Raw genomic sequence first — 12,811 nt, forward strand, 5'->3', positions numbered from 1 at the left:
TTCAGAAGCTGGGATCTGTAAGGGATGGAAGATGGATGGTACCCAGTGCAGGAGCCCTCCTTGCAACTTACCCACACACTGGTCTACATATGGCTGGGGGATGGGGGAAGCCTGAGGGCTGTTGATGAGCCTAGGTCCCATTTAGTCTCCTGGATAGACTAAACATGGACACCTGGGTGACAATGATGCCTCTTTCCCCTTGGGATAGGGCAGTAACTCCAGGCTATGTGATCTGTCTCGCCAAACCCATTGGGAGCTCAGGGGATCAATCTTATTTAATGATTGTGTGTGTGAGGAGGCGGGGCTGGTTAATGTTTGTCTGGTTCCTCTTGGGCTGTGGGCCATAATTTGGCTCTGGCCCTGGGCTCTTTGTCCCTCCCCTGGACTGGGCTGACAGTATCTAGTAGCACAGTGCAGACACGCCTGCAGACATTCCCTAGGAAAGGACAGCAGCAGCCAGGTGAGGAAGCTGGGGACTGGGGGAGGTGGGGCCGGGGAGGGGGAGCTGGTGTGGCACAGGAGGGCAGAAATGGGGGCTGGGGAGAGGTTCGGGCTTTGCCTTCTCTTGGCCTCAGCACTAAGCCACTTAGACCCCTTCTGTGCTTCCCTCTGGGCAGTGAGGCCCTTCCTGCCAGGTTCCAGGCTTGCTTAGCCTCTGTCTCTAAGTTTCAACTCTTATCCTCTTTCCAAGCTCAGAGCTGCTTCCCCTGTCCCCCTTTATTCCCAGCCATGGATTCCATTCATCCTCACAGGGAGGGCTGAATTCCCAGGAAGACTTGAGGGGTCCCCTCGGTGCGAGGTGGCCAAGTTCGTCTCTTGAAGATGTTTCGTGCCACAGAGGGTTAGGGTTCGGTGGGACCATTGGGCACTGCCAGGTGCTATTTTCCTTCCCTGATTAGAAGGTACACCAGGCGTGCAACCAACCTGGGGTTGCGCTTGGGTGAATACAGTGCACTTAGCAGGTGCAGAGGTACAGCCAGCAGGGCTGGGATACAGGGGCATGGTATTCCATTTTCTTGAGGGGGTAGGCAGACTCAAGCTGAGCTTGAGTAACTGATGATTTGGAGATCTAAAGGAGGGGTGGCTTCCCAGCTGTTTGAAAGTTGTTCCAGCTGTTGGGAATGGCATGGCAGTATGCACAGACTTAGAAAAGGAGGAGAGGAGAGGAGAATACAGACAAGAGGGGCGTGAGTGGAGAGACTTATGGATGAGGACGCCACAGAGCAATGGGGAAGGGACCCACACTTTGGTGAGGGGTCACCATGAGTCCCAGGTTGAGCTCCAGCACTTGCTTACCAGCTGTGTGATAATTTACTTAGTTTCTTTGAGCCTCCTTTGGTCCATCTGTGAACTGCAGACAGCAAGCCACAGCTCACAGGCTTGTTATGAGGATGAGAGTTAATGAACATACATATGGTGCTTCTAGAGCACCATAGGCATTCCATAAATGGTGGCTGTTATAATAAGCCCAAGTGGAGAGCAACAGGAAGTCAGATAGTTGACTGAGGAGTAAGAGGGTGTAGTCCACACAGTGAGTAAGGGAGCTGACATTAACAGTTCTATGAAAAGACAATGGCAGAGAGAGAAGGAGAAAACTGGAATGAGCTGGAGTGGCCTTGACCCAAGTGTGGCCACACAATACATATGGCAGGGTGGAGAAGACAAGGGAAGTGATGGGTGCTGTGGGGCCACAGGGTGGAGGCAGGGGAGAGAAACAGAAGAGGGAGAAGGCTACAGAGGTCTGGCCTGAACCACACCAAACTGATGAAGGCAGCCTGAGATTCAGAAAGAATTCCCAAAGAAAGCCCCTTGTCCTTTCCCAGCCACAGACTGCTTGTGAACTGGGGGAGGAAGTGTGGAGTCTGGGGCTGAATATAACCTCCTCCAGTCCAGCCGGGGCCCTCCTCCAGAACAAAAAAAAAAAAAAAACAACAACACCAGGATTTCCTGTAGTTGGAAAGAGGGACAGGGAAGAGGTGGGGGCAGAAAGAGAGAGAGACACACTCGATGAACGTGTGTGCTGTGCACACTTGCATGTGCGTGTGTGCGCGCATGCCCACACATGCAAACACATGTGGGAAGGAGTGGAAGTTTTGAGTTGTGGGCCTGGTCTCAGTCAGAATGCTGGCCATCAAAGGCGGTGCGATGTACAAAGGCTTTGAGGTCAGGAGAAAATAAATTTGAAACTTGACTCTACCATTGAGCAGAGCTGCCTTTGAGGCAAGTTGTTTAACCTCTCTGAACCTCAACTTCCTTGTCTGAAAAATGGGGATAATATTACAGGACTGTTGTAGGGACCGAGTGTGATCTCCTGATTTTGAACTGTGCTCGAATGCCTGGGCAAATCTGAATCCGAGGACAAGGCCAGGGCCTGACATAGCCGGAGAAGTCTTGTCCAGTTAAACATGAGAGCAAAACACTCCTGGAGCCACACAGAGCTTATCAATGCCTGGACTTTAACCCAAAGTCACAAAAACGGTTTGGATTTCAAAATCAGGTCACTCCCCTGGATGTTTTAAAATGAAACCCTTGAGATAAGGGATAAGCGCTGCATCCAAAAGGGAGAGCAAAATTGAGATCCCAGTGCCCACACAAGGGTGCTTAGGGGCCCCCAAATGGAGCTCCTGGCTATGCCCCAGAGAGTGCAAGAAGAGGAGAGGTGGAGAGCTACAAGAACCTAGAAACCCAGGAAAGGCCAGGCTGACTGAGGAGCAGAGAGGAGAGAACAGCTGGCATTTGCTTTGGAGTTGGAGGAGGCAGCTCAAGAAAGGTAAGGAAGGGAAAACAGAACAGATCAGGAGGCAGTGGAAAGCCCTGGGAAGGCAGGAGAGGAAAAGAGTTCCCAGCTGATAGGAAAGGGAAGGAGCTACAGGAGAATAAAAGCCAGACCCATTTTTAATCCCCCTGGTTCTAAAAACACTCACAGAAAGAAAAATTATAGGGGTGCCCAGCTGGCTCAAACAGTAGGGCACATGACTCTAGATCTCAGGGTCATGAGTTCCAGCCCCATGTTGGGCGTGGAGCTTACTTAAAATTAAAAAAAAAAATAATAATAATAATAATAAAAAGAAAGAAAAATTATAATTCTAGCCAAGGTAGTAGAACTTATGGGAAAAGTTTGGGCTCTGGAGTCAGCTTGGCCTGGCTCAAAATCCCAGTTCTGTCACATAATAACTGCGTGGACCCATGTGACCCTTGGACAAATCCCTTCACCTTTCTTTACCTCAGTTTCCTCATGTGTGACATGAAGATTAAAAAGAATACCTACCTCACAGAGTTGTAGTGAGGTTTATATAAGGTAGTTCACATGCAAGGCCTGGTGTAACAGGTGCTCAGTAAATGGTTATTCTTTTTTTTTTTTTTTTTAGAGAGAGAGAGAGAGAGAGAGAGAGAGAGCATGAGCAGGGGAAAGGGGCAGAGGAAGAAAGAGAGAGAATCTGAAGCACACCCAGTGCGGAGCCTGACACAGGGCTCAATCCCCTGACCCTGGGATCATGACCTGAGCCAAAATCAAGCTCAACTGACTAAGCCACCCAGGCGCCCCAGTAAATGGTTATTCTTAAGAATGACCACCTGTTGGGGTGCCTGGATGACTCTGTCGGTTAAGCATCTGAGTTCGGCTCAGGTCACGATCTCACGGTTTGTGAGTTCGAGCCCGTGTTGGGGCCTGTTTCAGGTTCTGTGTCTCCCTCCCTCCCTCTCTCTGCCCCTCCCCCACTTGTGCTCTGTCTCTCAAAAATAAATAAATGTTAAAAAAATTTTTTTTCAAGAATGACCACCTGTTTGTGAACCTACTGTGTCTCACCAGATGAAGCATTTCTTTACTAAGGCATTTTTTTAAAGTTAAATGAAAAAAAAGACAACCTTGTTCAGAGAAGTAATCTCTGTCCCATGGACCATCCCTCCATCCCCTAGTTTCTTTCACCACCTTCCCCAACTTTTCTGTGGCTAATATCTTCCCTCCTCCTTCCTACAACAGAGAAGAGCACCTAGACCTGGATGCAGGCCTTCTGGCACAACCACTGCCCTTGCATTCGGGGGCAGGAAACCCCCTGCATCTCCTACAGGTCCAGGCCTGTGTGCTCTCTCCTCACATCCAGTTCCCTGCTCCCAGTATGATCTACTTTCAACTTAATGGCAGAAGTGCTGGTAGGAGGTACAGGGAGGCCTTCTTTGCCTGCCTAAAGCCTAGAGGGGAATTTGTTCCCTAGAGCAACTGGCAAGCTCAGGAAACCAGGAGTTTACAATGTACACTTGATGTTGGGGTAGGACAGCCACGGAACAGTGTGTTCTATCTCAGGACAGATACTACAGGTCAACATCAGCCTTGGGAAGAAAAAGGGGATAATGGGTCTGGCAGACCACCCACTCTCTCAAAACAACATTGCTTTCTCTTTCTGATAAGATGCTTACTTCCCTTGATTATCAGCTATGAAAAACTGGAGCTGAGCTGAGAACCTTTTGAAGGTTGCTTCATTGATCCTCACAATAACCCTGGGTATTAACCCTATTTATAGATGAGCAAGCAGGCTCAGAGAAATTCAGTAAGTAGCCCACAGTGGTATTAGGCGAAGAATCAGGATTCAAACCCAAAGGTGTATGACTCCTACCTATTCCATCTTCTAACCTTCTGTTTGCTTGGTTAACTTTTGCTTTCTCCCTCTGGTTTGTGCTCACCATGTGCCAACCTGTCCACCAGGGGCTCCTTTCCCGGAAGCTCCAGGAGGGATGGTCAGGGTTTGCTCCATGACACTGGACTTGGAAAGTACTCACAGGTCAACAGCTTCCATTTTTCTCGTGATCTTATGGGTCGCATTAGTCCTTGCTTTTGTTGTCGTTCTTTAAAAAAAAATTTTTTTTAATGGTTATTTATTTTTGAGAGAGAGACACAACACAAGCAGGGGAAGGGCAGAGAGAGAGACACACACACAGAATCTGAAGCAGGCTCCAGGCTCCAAGCTGTCAGCATAGCATAGAGCCTGAAGTGGATGTGGGGCTCAAACTCACAAACCATAAGATCATGACCTGAGCTGAAGTCAGATGCTTAACAGACTGAGCCACCCAGGCACCCCTGTTGTCGTTCTTGAAAGAAAGAAAGAAAGAAAGAGAGAAAGAAAGAAAGAAAGAAAGAAAGAAAGAAAGAAAAGTTTATTTTGAGAGAGAGAGAGAGAGAAAGGGAGAGAGTGAGCAAGTGGGGAGAGAGAATCCCAAGCAGGCTCCACACTGTCAATGCAGAACCCAATGCAGGGCTCAAACTCATGAACCATAAGATCATGACCTGAGCTGAAGTCAACTGAGTCACCCGGTGCCCCTGTTGTCATTCTTAATGGCTGGCTTTTGCTTTTGCCAACACCATCTATAAAAGCATAAAGAGTATATCGTGGAAAGAGCCTAAACTTCCTCTTCAGATACTGTTGTGTTTCATTCTATTCTAACACTTCTTAGCTGTGTGACCTTGAGTAAGTTACTTAACTCATCTGAGCTTCAGCTTCCTCATCTGGAAAGACTGGGGGAAAGTCCTTAGAGGTTTGCCCAGTGGGTCCAAAGAGAGCATGTATGGGGGGGGGGGGCGGAGAAAGCTTAACACAGTCCCTGGCTTGAGAAATATGAGCTCCCTTTCCCCCTCAAGAGCTAAGAGAGCTCACCCATACCCTGGAGGGAATCTCAACCTAGGACAAATCCTGCTGACCCTCAGTTTCTAGTAGAGTCACAGGGGAGGGCCTCAGCCTAGAGCCTCCTGGTCCCCTTGGGTCCCCTCTTACATGCACCTGTCTTTGTTCCATCTCTTCCCACCCCCCGCCGTAACCATTCTTCTGGTGGGGCTGTGGGGCGGGTGCGGCGATGGACCGGGCGGGCACAGAACAGGTGGGTGCAGGCTGGGTGTCCGGCGCTGGGACACAAGTGCTCTGTGTGTAGGGTGGGCGGAAGTCAGGGCGTTTGATCTGAATTCTAAAGGGCGTTGTTCAGAGCCCCACAAAGGTCCCATTGTGCAGACACTGGGTATAAAGCAGCATATGACTCCCCAGCACCGGGCGGCGATGAATTGGGACGCAGGCGCGGACCCAGGGACCACTCCCCCTGCACAGACATGAGACCATAGGGGACCTGTCTGGGTGGCCTCAGGGATAGGCGCTCCCCAAGGTAACGGGCTTTGTTGGGTTTGCCCCAGGTCCAGAGCTGAGGAGCTGGGGGGTGGGGAGCTAAAGAGGATGGCTGATGACAGAACAAGATGGGCCTGGCGAAGAAAGGGGCTGGAGAAGAAAGAATGTTGGATGAAAGCGAAGAAGGGAGATGGGGCTCAGGGAGGTTAAGTCAAATGAGGAGGAGGAGGAGGAAGGGGAGGAGGAGGGGGGGGAGTAGAGGCTGGCAAGGGACATGGGGTGATGAGGAAAGCGATGACCATCCTTGTTCCCTTCCTGTCACTGGCTCTTGGAAGGGGTGACGGGGTGGGGGGGGGTGTGTCAGGCAGTGTGATGGTGCCCAGCTTTTCTGCCCCAGCTTTCTGCCAGCTTGCTCTGTGGCTCCTGTTTTGCAGGTGTGAATGAGGCAGGATGAACTGGACAGGTTTGTACACCTTGCTCAGTGGCGTGAACCGGCATTCGACTGCCATTGGTCGGGTATGGCTCTCGGTCATCTTCATCTTCAGGATCATGGTGCTGGTGGTGGCTGCAGAGAGTGTGTGGGGTGATGAGAAGTCCTCCTTCATCTGCAACACCCTTCAGCCCGGCTGCAACAGCGTCTGCTACGACCACTTTTTCCCCATCTCCCACGTGCGGCTGTGGTCTCTGCAGCTGATCCTGGTCTCCACCCCAGCTCTTCTCGTAGCCATGCACGTGGCTCACCAGCAGCACATAGAAAAGAAAATGCTGCGACTCGAGGGTCACGGGGACCCCCTCCACCTGGAGGAGGTGAAGAGGCACAAGGTCCACATCTCAGGGACACTGTGGTGGACCTATGTCATCAGCGTGGTCTTCCGGCTGATGTTCGAGGCCGCCTTCATGTATGTCTTTTATCTGCTCTACCCGGGCTACGCCATGGTGCGGCTTGTCAAGTGTGAGGCCTACCCCTGCCCCAACACTGTGGACTGCTTCGTGTCCCGCCCCACTGAGAAAACCGTCTTCACTGTCTTTATGCTGGCCGCCTCTGGCATCTGCATCATCCTCAACGTGGCCGAGGTGGTGTACCTCATCATCCGGGCCTGCGCCCGCCGAGCCCAACGCCGCTCCAATCCACCCTCACGCAAGGGCTCAGGCTTCGGCCACCGCCTGTCACCTGAGTACAAGCAGAACGAGATCAACAAGCTGCTGAGTGAGCAGGACGGCTCCCTGAAAGACATACTGCGCCGCAGCCCAGGCACCGGGGCTGGGCTGGCTGAGAAGAGCGACCGCTGCTCGGCCTGCTGATGCCACGCACCAGGCAACCGCCCATCCCGCCCCCCCAACCCTGCCCTGGGCCTACCCCTTCTTCTCCCCTGCCGGCGTGCAGGCCTCTGCCTGCTAGGGACTGCTCCATCAACATCTTCCTGCCCTGCCATCTCCCTTCCTCCCAGGGCCTTCCGTCTGAGGGGCCGAACAGGCTGGGAGCTGGAGACCACCCACGGCCAGTGCTCAAGGTTGTGGGGGTGTGGGCAGCTCTTCTTGTCCGTCCCCCTTTTTGCCTTCCCTCTCCCTCTCCCTGGGGCCGCTGGGGACAAGAGATAGGATGCTCTGACAGCATCTCCTATTGTGAAACTAATCTTAACCCCGTGTTGTCAGATACCCTATTTCTGGAGTCACATCAGTGGGGAGGGACGTGGGCAAAGTGGAATGGAAGGAGGGTGCCGTGGACATGTGGGTGGAGAAGGGAGGGTAGTGCCCGCGAGGGAAGGAGGAACAGCACTTGCCGGCCACAAGGAAAAGCAGGACACATCTGGGGTGGAGGAATTAGGGGAGGGAGACGCAGGCAGATAAGTTGGAGTGGGGGTTCGTCAGGGCCACCTTTGCCTCTGGTTCTCAAGGCCTCTCTCTGCCTGAAATGTTACACATTAAACAGGATTTTACAGTAAATGAAGAGGTGGCTTGCGTGTTTGTCAAGTTCTTTCTCCTGCAACCTCTGACCTCCCCCCACCCTCAGATGAGCTGGCCTTGTTTTTTTGCTGATCTAGAAAGCAACAGGCAACAGAAATAGCAAGACCCCAAGCCATTCTTGCCTTGTTGTTCCTGTTGTTGTTGTTGTTGTTGTTGTTGTTTTGGCTTTTGGGGGGGACCATTTTTTTTATAGCAGCTTCATTGGGATCAAATTCCCTTATGCCCTTCCTTTAATTTTAATTTTATTTTTTCTTGTCCATTCTAAGTATAGTTTATGGCAGTTTCAGAGTTGCGTGCAGTTTTGTAAACGTGACCACAATATATTATAAAACATTTACATTACCTCAAGAAGTTTCCTTGGGCCCCTTCCTCTGATCAGAAAAACATTAAAATGACAACTCCATCTAGAGAGACAGGAAATGATAGAGAAATTTTGCAAGTCGGAGAGGGGAGCACACATCCCCCTCCCCCCAACTCCTAGGAGAAATATTCACCCCCCCACCCCAGTCCTCCCATGAACCTCAGCACTCACTGCAAACTGATGCCTCACAAGCCACCCGTTAGATTGCACAGTGACTTTGACCCCTCTCCTTTAGACATAGCCCCTAATTTTATCCTCTTCCTCTGTTTCCCTACACCAGGAATCAATGCCTCCCACCCCAGAGATGTCTCCAACACAGGTCAGACATTTCCTAGCCAGGTCTCCTCACTCACATCACTCTCCCAAGCAGCAGGTAGCCTCCCCGCCTTGTGTCAACTGTGAGGGGAAAAGCCCCAACCTGGGACTTGACACAGCTGGCTTCGAATTCTAGTTCTGTCACTTAGGAGTAACCCATTCCTTTCCCCAAGCCTCAGTTTCCTTGTGAGCAAACAAAGGGCTGGCCTAGCACATCTCTAAGCTCCCTGTAGCACTCTGGACTTCTGGGATCCCTAAAAGGCTTCCCCGGGCTCACAGGATTTTCCCCATGTCAGAGTCACTGTCCTCACCACTGATTCTTCAGAGTAAAAGTTGCCCCCTCAGCAAGTTTCTCACCTCAGCTCCCCTACCTCTTGACAGAAAAAAAAAAAAAAAAAGATCTGCCCCTCCCTGTCAGAGTACATTGACTCTGTGTGAGAAGTACATCAGAAAGGAAGAAGGGGCACCTGAGTGGCTCGATCAGTTAAGCATCGACTTCGGCTCAGGTCATGATTTCCCAGTCTGTGAGTTTGAGCCCCGTGTGCTGACAGCTCAGAGGCTGGAGCCTGCTTCGGATTCTGTGTCTCCCTCTCTCTCTTTGCCTTCACTCTGTCTCAAAATAAACATTTAAAATTTTTAAGAAAATTTAAAAAAAGGAAGGAAGAGGAAATCAGGCATAATCGTATCAGAATTGTTCTCTAGAAACAAGAAATTTCCTTTCTTTTTAGAAACTGACATCATATCCTGTGAGAAGACAAGCCCCCACCCCCAGGTCCCCCAAGGTGGGAGAGATTCCTTTTCTTATCAAAATCCACCCCCTGTTCCCCGCCCCTGCCCCCAGAACAGAGCACAACAAACACAGAGCATTTCTTCTCCATCCGAAAGGCCATCAAGAAAAAGATTTCCATGGGGCACCTGGGTGGCTCAGTTGGTTAAGTGTCCGACTCTTGAGGTTCACGGGTTCAAGCCCCACACTGGGCTCCGTGCTGATGGTACAGAGCCTGCCTGGGATTCTCTCTCTTCCTCTCTCTCTGCCCCTTTCTCCTGCTCTCTCTCTCTCTCAAAAATAAATAAGCTTTAAAAAAAGAAAAAGATATCCTTTTTAAAAATTTCCTCCTGGTTCCACAAAGGAACCTCCTGCCCTACACACATGAAGAAACATCCATCATCACCTCAGATATCTAGTTTCTCTTCAGAAGGTTCTACAAATCTCCCTTGGAAAGAGGCTTCAACTCCAGATGGAGGCTTTCCTCTCCAGGGGGCAGTGGTGGGACAACAAAGCTATGAGCAGGCTCTATAGCCCAAGGGAGGACACTTAGCCTTGTGTCCTGTGAACCAGATGGGAGCAGGGCCAAAGGACCCTGAGGGAAGCTGGAATACACAGTGTTTCAGGGAGGGGAGAGGGTAGGTAGGGCTAACCCAGGATTGACTTTTTATTTGAGGCTTGTCCCCAGAGTGTCTGTAAGGGAGAAACAGGAGGCAAGTGGGCGTAGTACCTGCCACACAAAGTACTAAGTGACCGCAGTAGTGAAGAGGGCTTTGCAATGAAGAGACCTGATTTGGGGGCACCTGGGTGGCTCAGTTCGTTAAGCATCCGACTTCAGCTCAGGTCACGATCTCATGGTTCCTGGGTTTGAGCCCCACATCGGGATCTGTGCTGACAGCTCAGAGCCTGGAGCCTACTTTGGATTCTGTGTCTCCCTCTCTCTCTGCCCTCCCAGTCACGCTCTGTCTCTGTCTCTGTCTCTCTCTCAAAAATAAATAACAAAAAAAATTTAAAAGAGAGAGAGACCTGGTTTGCCATTTATTAGCTCTATCCCCTTGGACACATTAGGCCTACCCTCTCTGAGTCTCTGTTTCCTCATCTGCGATATAGGGTTGATAATAACTTCTCTATCTCTTCTTTCACAGAGCTTTGGTGAGAATCAAATAAGATGTGTTCAGAAGCTGGTTATAAACTGTAAAGGGAGGGAAGGTAATATGTCAGAAGCACAGAGACCGCAGCCTGAAGGCATGCTAGAACTTGCAGTGAGCCAGGAGGGAGTGAGGGTGCTTCAGCTGGACCAGGGCTAGTGGGAAGAACTTGGGCGATAACAGGGTTGGCTCCCCCACAGAGTGGACAGCAGTCCAAACAGCAAAGTCCAAGACATGTTGCAAAGTCTAAGGGATCTAATCTGGGAACAGAAAAAGCCAAGTTACAGGAGCTTCTTACCCACTCTTTCTCACGGTACTGGTGCTTTTAGGGACATTTATGGTCTTTTAGAGGCATCCGTGTGTGGAGGTCCTAGGAGTTGGGGGCAAGGACAAGAGTCAGCTCTTGCATGAGGGGAGTGGCCGGCTGCACTAGGAGAATAGTCAAGGCCCCAGCCAGCTGGGTTGGGATTTCAAAGCAGGCTGCAGTATCCACAGAGAATTGGCATGGCAACCACGAACTGATTCAGATACCCAATCAGATAGCCTGGGTGCACACAGTGGTAGCTAGAGGAGAACGCTTGTTCCATTTACTGGTTCTACAATATGCAAACGCAGACATGACCTATGGTACAGAAGGGGCCATAAAGGTCCACCAAGCTGGGCTCCATTGGATTCCTGCATTAGGCAAGGCTGAACCCATCAGGTGGGGAAAGGATTGTATTATTCTAGGGAGGGGGGGAAAGGTGGGCAAAAAACACTGAAAGGGGGGGTGGCTGGGTGGCTCAGTCGGTTAAGCATCTGACTTAGACTCAGGTCATTATCTTACAGTTCGTGGGTTCAAGCCCCACATCGCGCTCTGTGCTGACAGCTCAGAGGAGCCTGCTTTGGATTCTGTGTGTGTGTGTCTCTCTCTCTGCCCCTCCCCTGCTCACGCTCTGTCTCTCTTTGTCTCTCTCTCTCTCTCTCTCTCTCTCTCAAAAACAAATAAACATTTTTTAAAAAGCAACACTGAAAGGGTATGGATGTGATGTTGTCTCGAGTCAGACAAATAGTCTACTGTGGAGAGTTGGAGAAGTGAGGATTGGCTAAAGGGGAGATGGGAAAGAGACAGTATGACCAGCTTATGATGGACCTTGTGTGTCACTATAAGAGGTTAAGACTGTCCCACCAGTGATGGAAACCACTAAAGGTTTTTTTTTTTTTAACACTTTCTTGTTTTTTAAAAAAAATATTTTTTTTGAGAGAGAGAGAGAGAGAGAGAGATAGGAGGGACAGAGAGAGAGAGAGTGTGTGTCCCAAGCAGGGGTCCCCACTGTCAGCACAGAACCTGACAAGGGGCTTGAACGCACAAACCGCGAGATGGTGACCTGAGCTGAAGTTGAACACTTCACCGACTGAGCCACCCAGGCACCCCCCACTAAGGGCTTTGAGTAGAGGAATGCCACCTTCAGATTTGTGGTTTGGGAGCTGGCTCTGGCAGCCACATGGAGAGCGGACTGGGGATGGGAAGGGTGAGAGGCAGAATGGCCAGTTGCGGGGCTATTGCAACAGCCCACATGGTGCCTGTAGGACCAGGACGGTGGCAGAAGGAATAAGAGGAGACACACGTGAGAGACACTTTGGATGCAGAATATCATAGGACTTAGATTTCCTTCCCCTTCCTTGACTGGCAGACTCCTAATCATCAAGACTCAGTTCAAATGTCATTTCCTGTGTGAACGATTCACCTCTCTTCTCCCCTCCCCGTCCCCTGCCAAGTCCCTCTGAGAGAATGAGTCCTCCCCTCATTCTGAACTGCAGTACATTGTAGTGCTTATCAAATTGTGTGGAAATTGCATGCCTAGCCTTAACACATAGTAGGTGCTTAGCCTGTTGAATTAAGGGCAGTGGGGAAGTGGATATAGGCGGGGGCAAAGGTTCAGAGTCTTGAAAGAGTAGGGTGTGTTCAGTGTGACTAGAGCAGAGAATGCATGGGATGGGGTTGTTGGTCATAGTAGGAAGTGGAACTGGCAAAGTAGGTTTGGGCCAGTCTGTGAGGGGTCTCATATGCCATAGCTAAAAGTGTGCAGGACCCTAGGCTCTGAACTATCACGTGTAGGAGTCTTAAAGTTAGCCCCTACTAGACTTACAGGCAATTCACTGCTGCCATAGACAG

At 50.6% G+C, this 12,811-nt stretch overlaps 1 protein-coding gene across 3 annotated transcripts; it reads left to right on the plus strand.

The window, feature by feature from the left end:
* Positions 1-315: 315 nt before the first annotated feature.
* Positions 316-8,049, plus strand: GJB1 (gap junction protein beta 1). Of its 3 annotated transcripts, none has more exons than XM_027053609.2 (2): positions 316-460; positions 6,536-8,049. In XM_027053609.2, exon 2 carries the CDS (start codon positions 6,552-6,554, stop codon positions 7,401-7,403), a length of 852 nt encoding a protein of 283 aa, XP_026909410.1. In that variant the 5' UTR covers positions 316-460; positions 6,536-6,551; the 3' UTR covers positions 7,404-8,049. The 3 variants fall into 3 exon arrangements, with proteins under 3 accessions (XP_026909410.1, XP_053058434.1, XP_026909412.1); XM_053202459.1 differs by lacking the exon at positions 316-460 and adding an exon at positions 540-2,770; XM_027053611.2 differs by lacking the exon at positions 316-460 and adding an exon at positions 6,021-6,141.
* Positions 8,050-12,811: the final 4,762 nt, after the last annotated feature.

The sequence above is a fragment of the Acinonyx jubatus genome, chromosome X (genome assembly GCF_027475565.1).
Source record: "Acinonyx jubatus isolate Ajub_Pintada_27869175 chromosome X, VMU_Ajub_asm_v1.0, whole genome shotgun sequence".
NCBI lineage: Eukaryota > Metazoa > Chordata > Mammalia > Carnivora > Felidae > Acinonyx > Acinonyx jubatus.

Coding starts and splice junctions, on each gene's coding strand:
- GJB1 (XM_027053609.2), top strand. CDS start 6,552: ATGAACTGGACAGGTTTGTACACCTTGCTCAGTGGCGTGAACCGGCAT.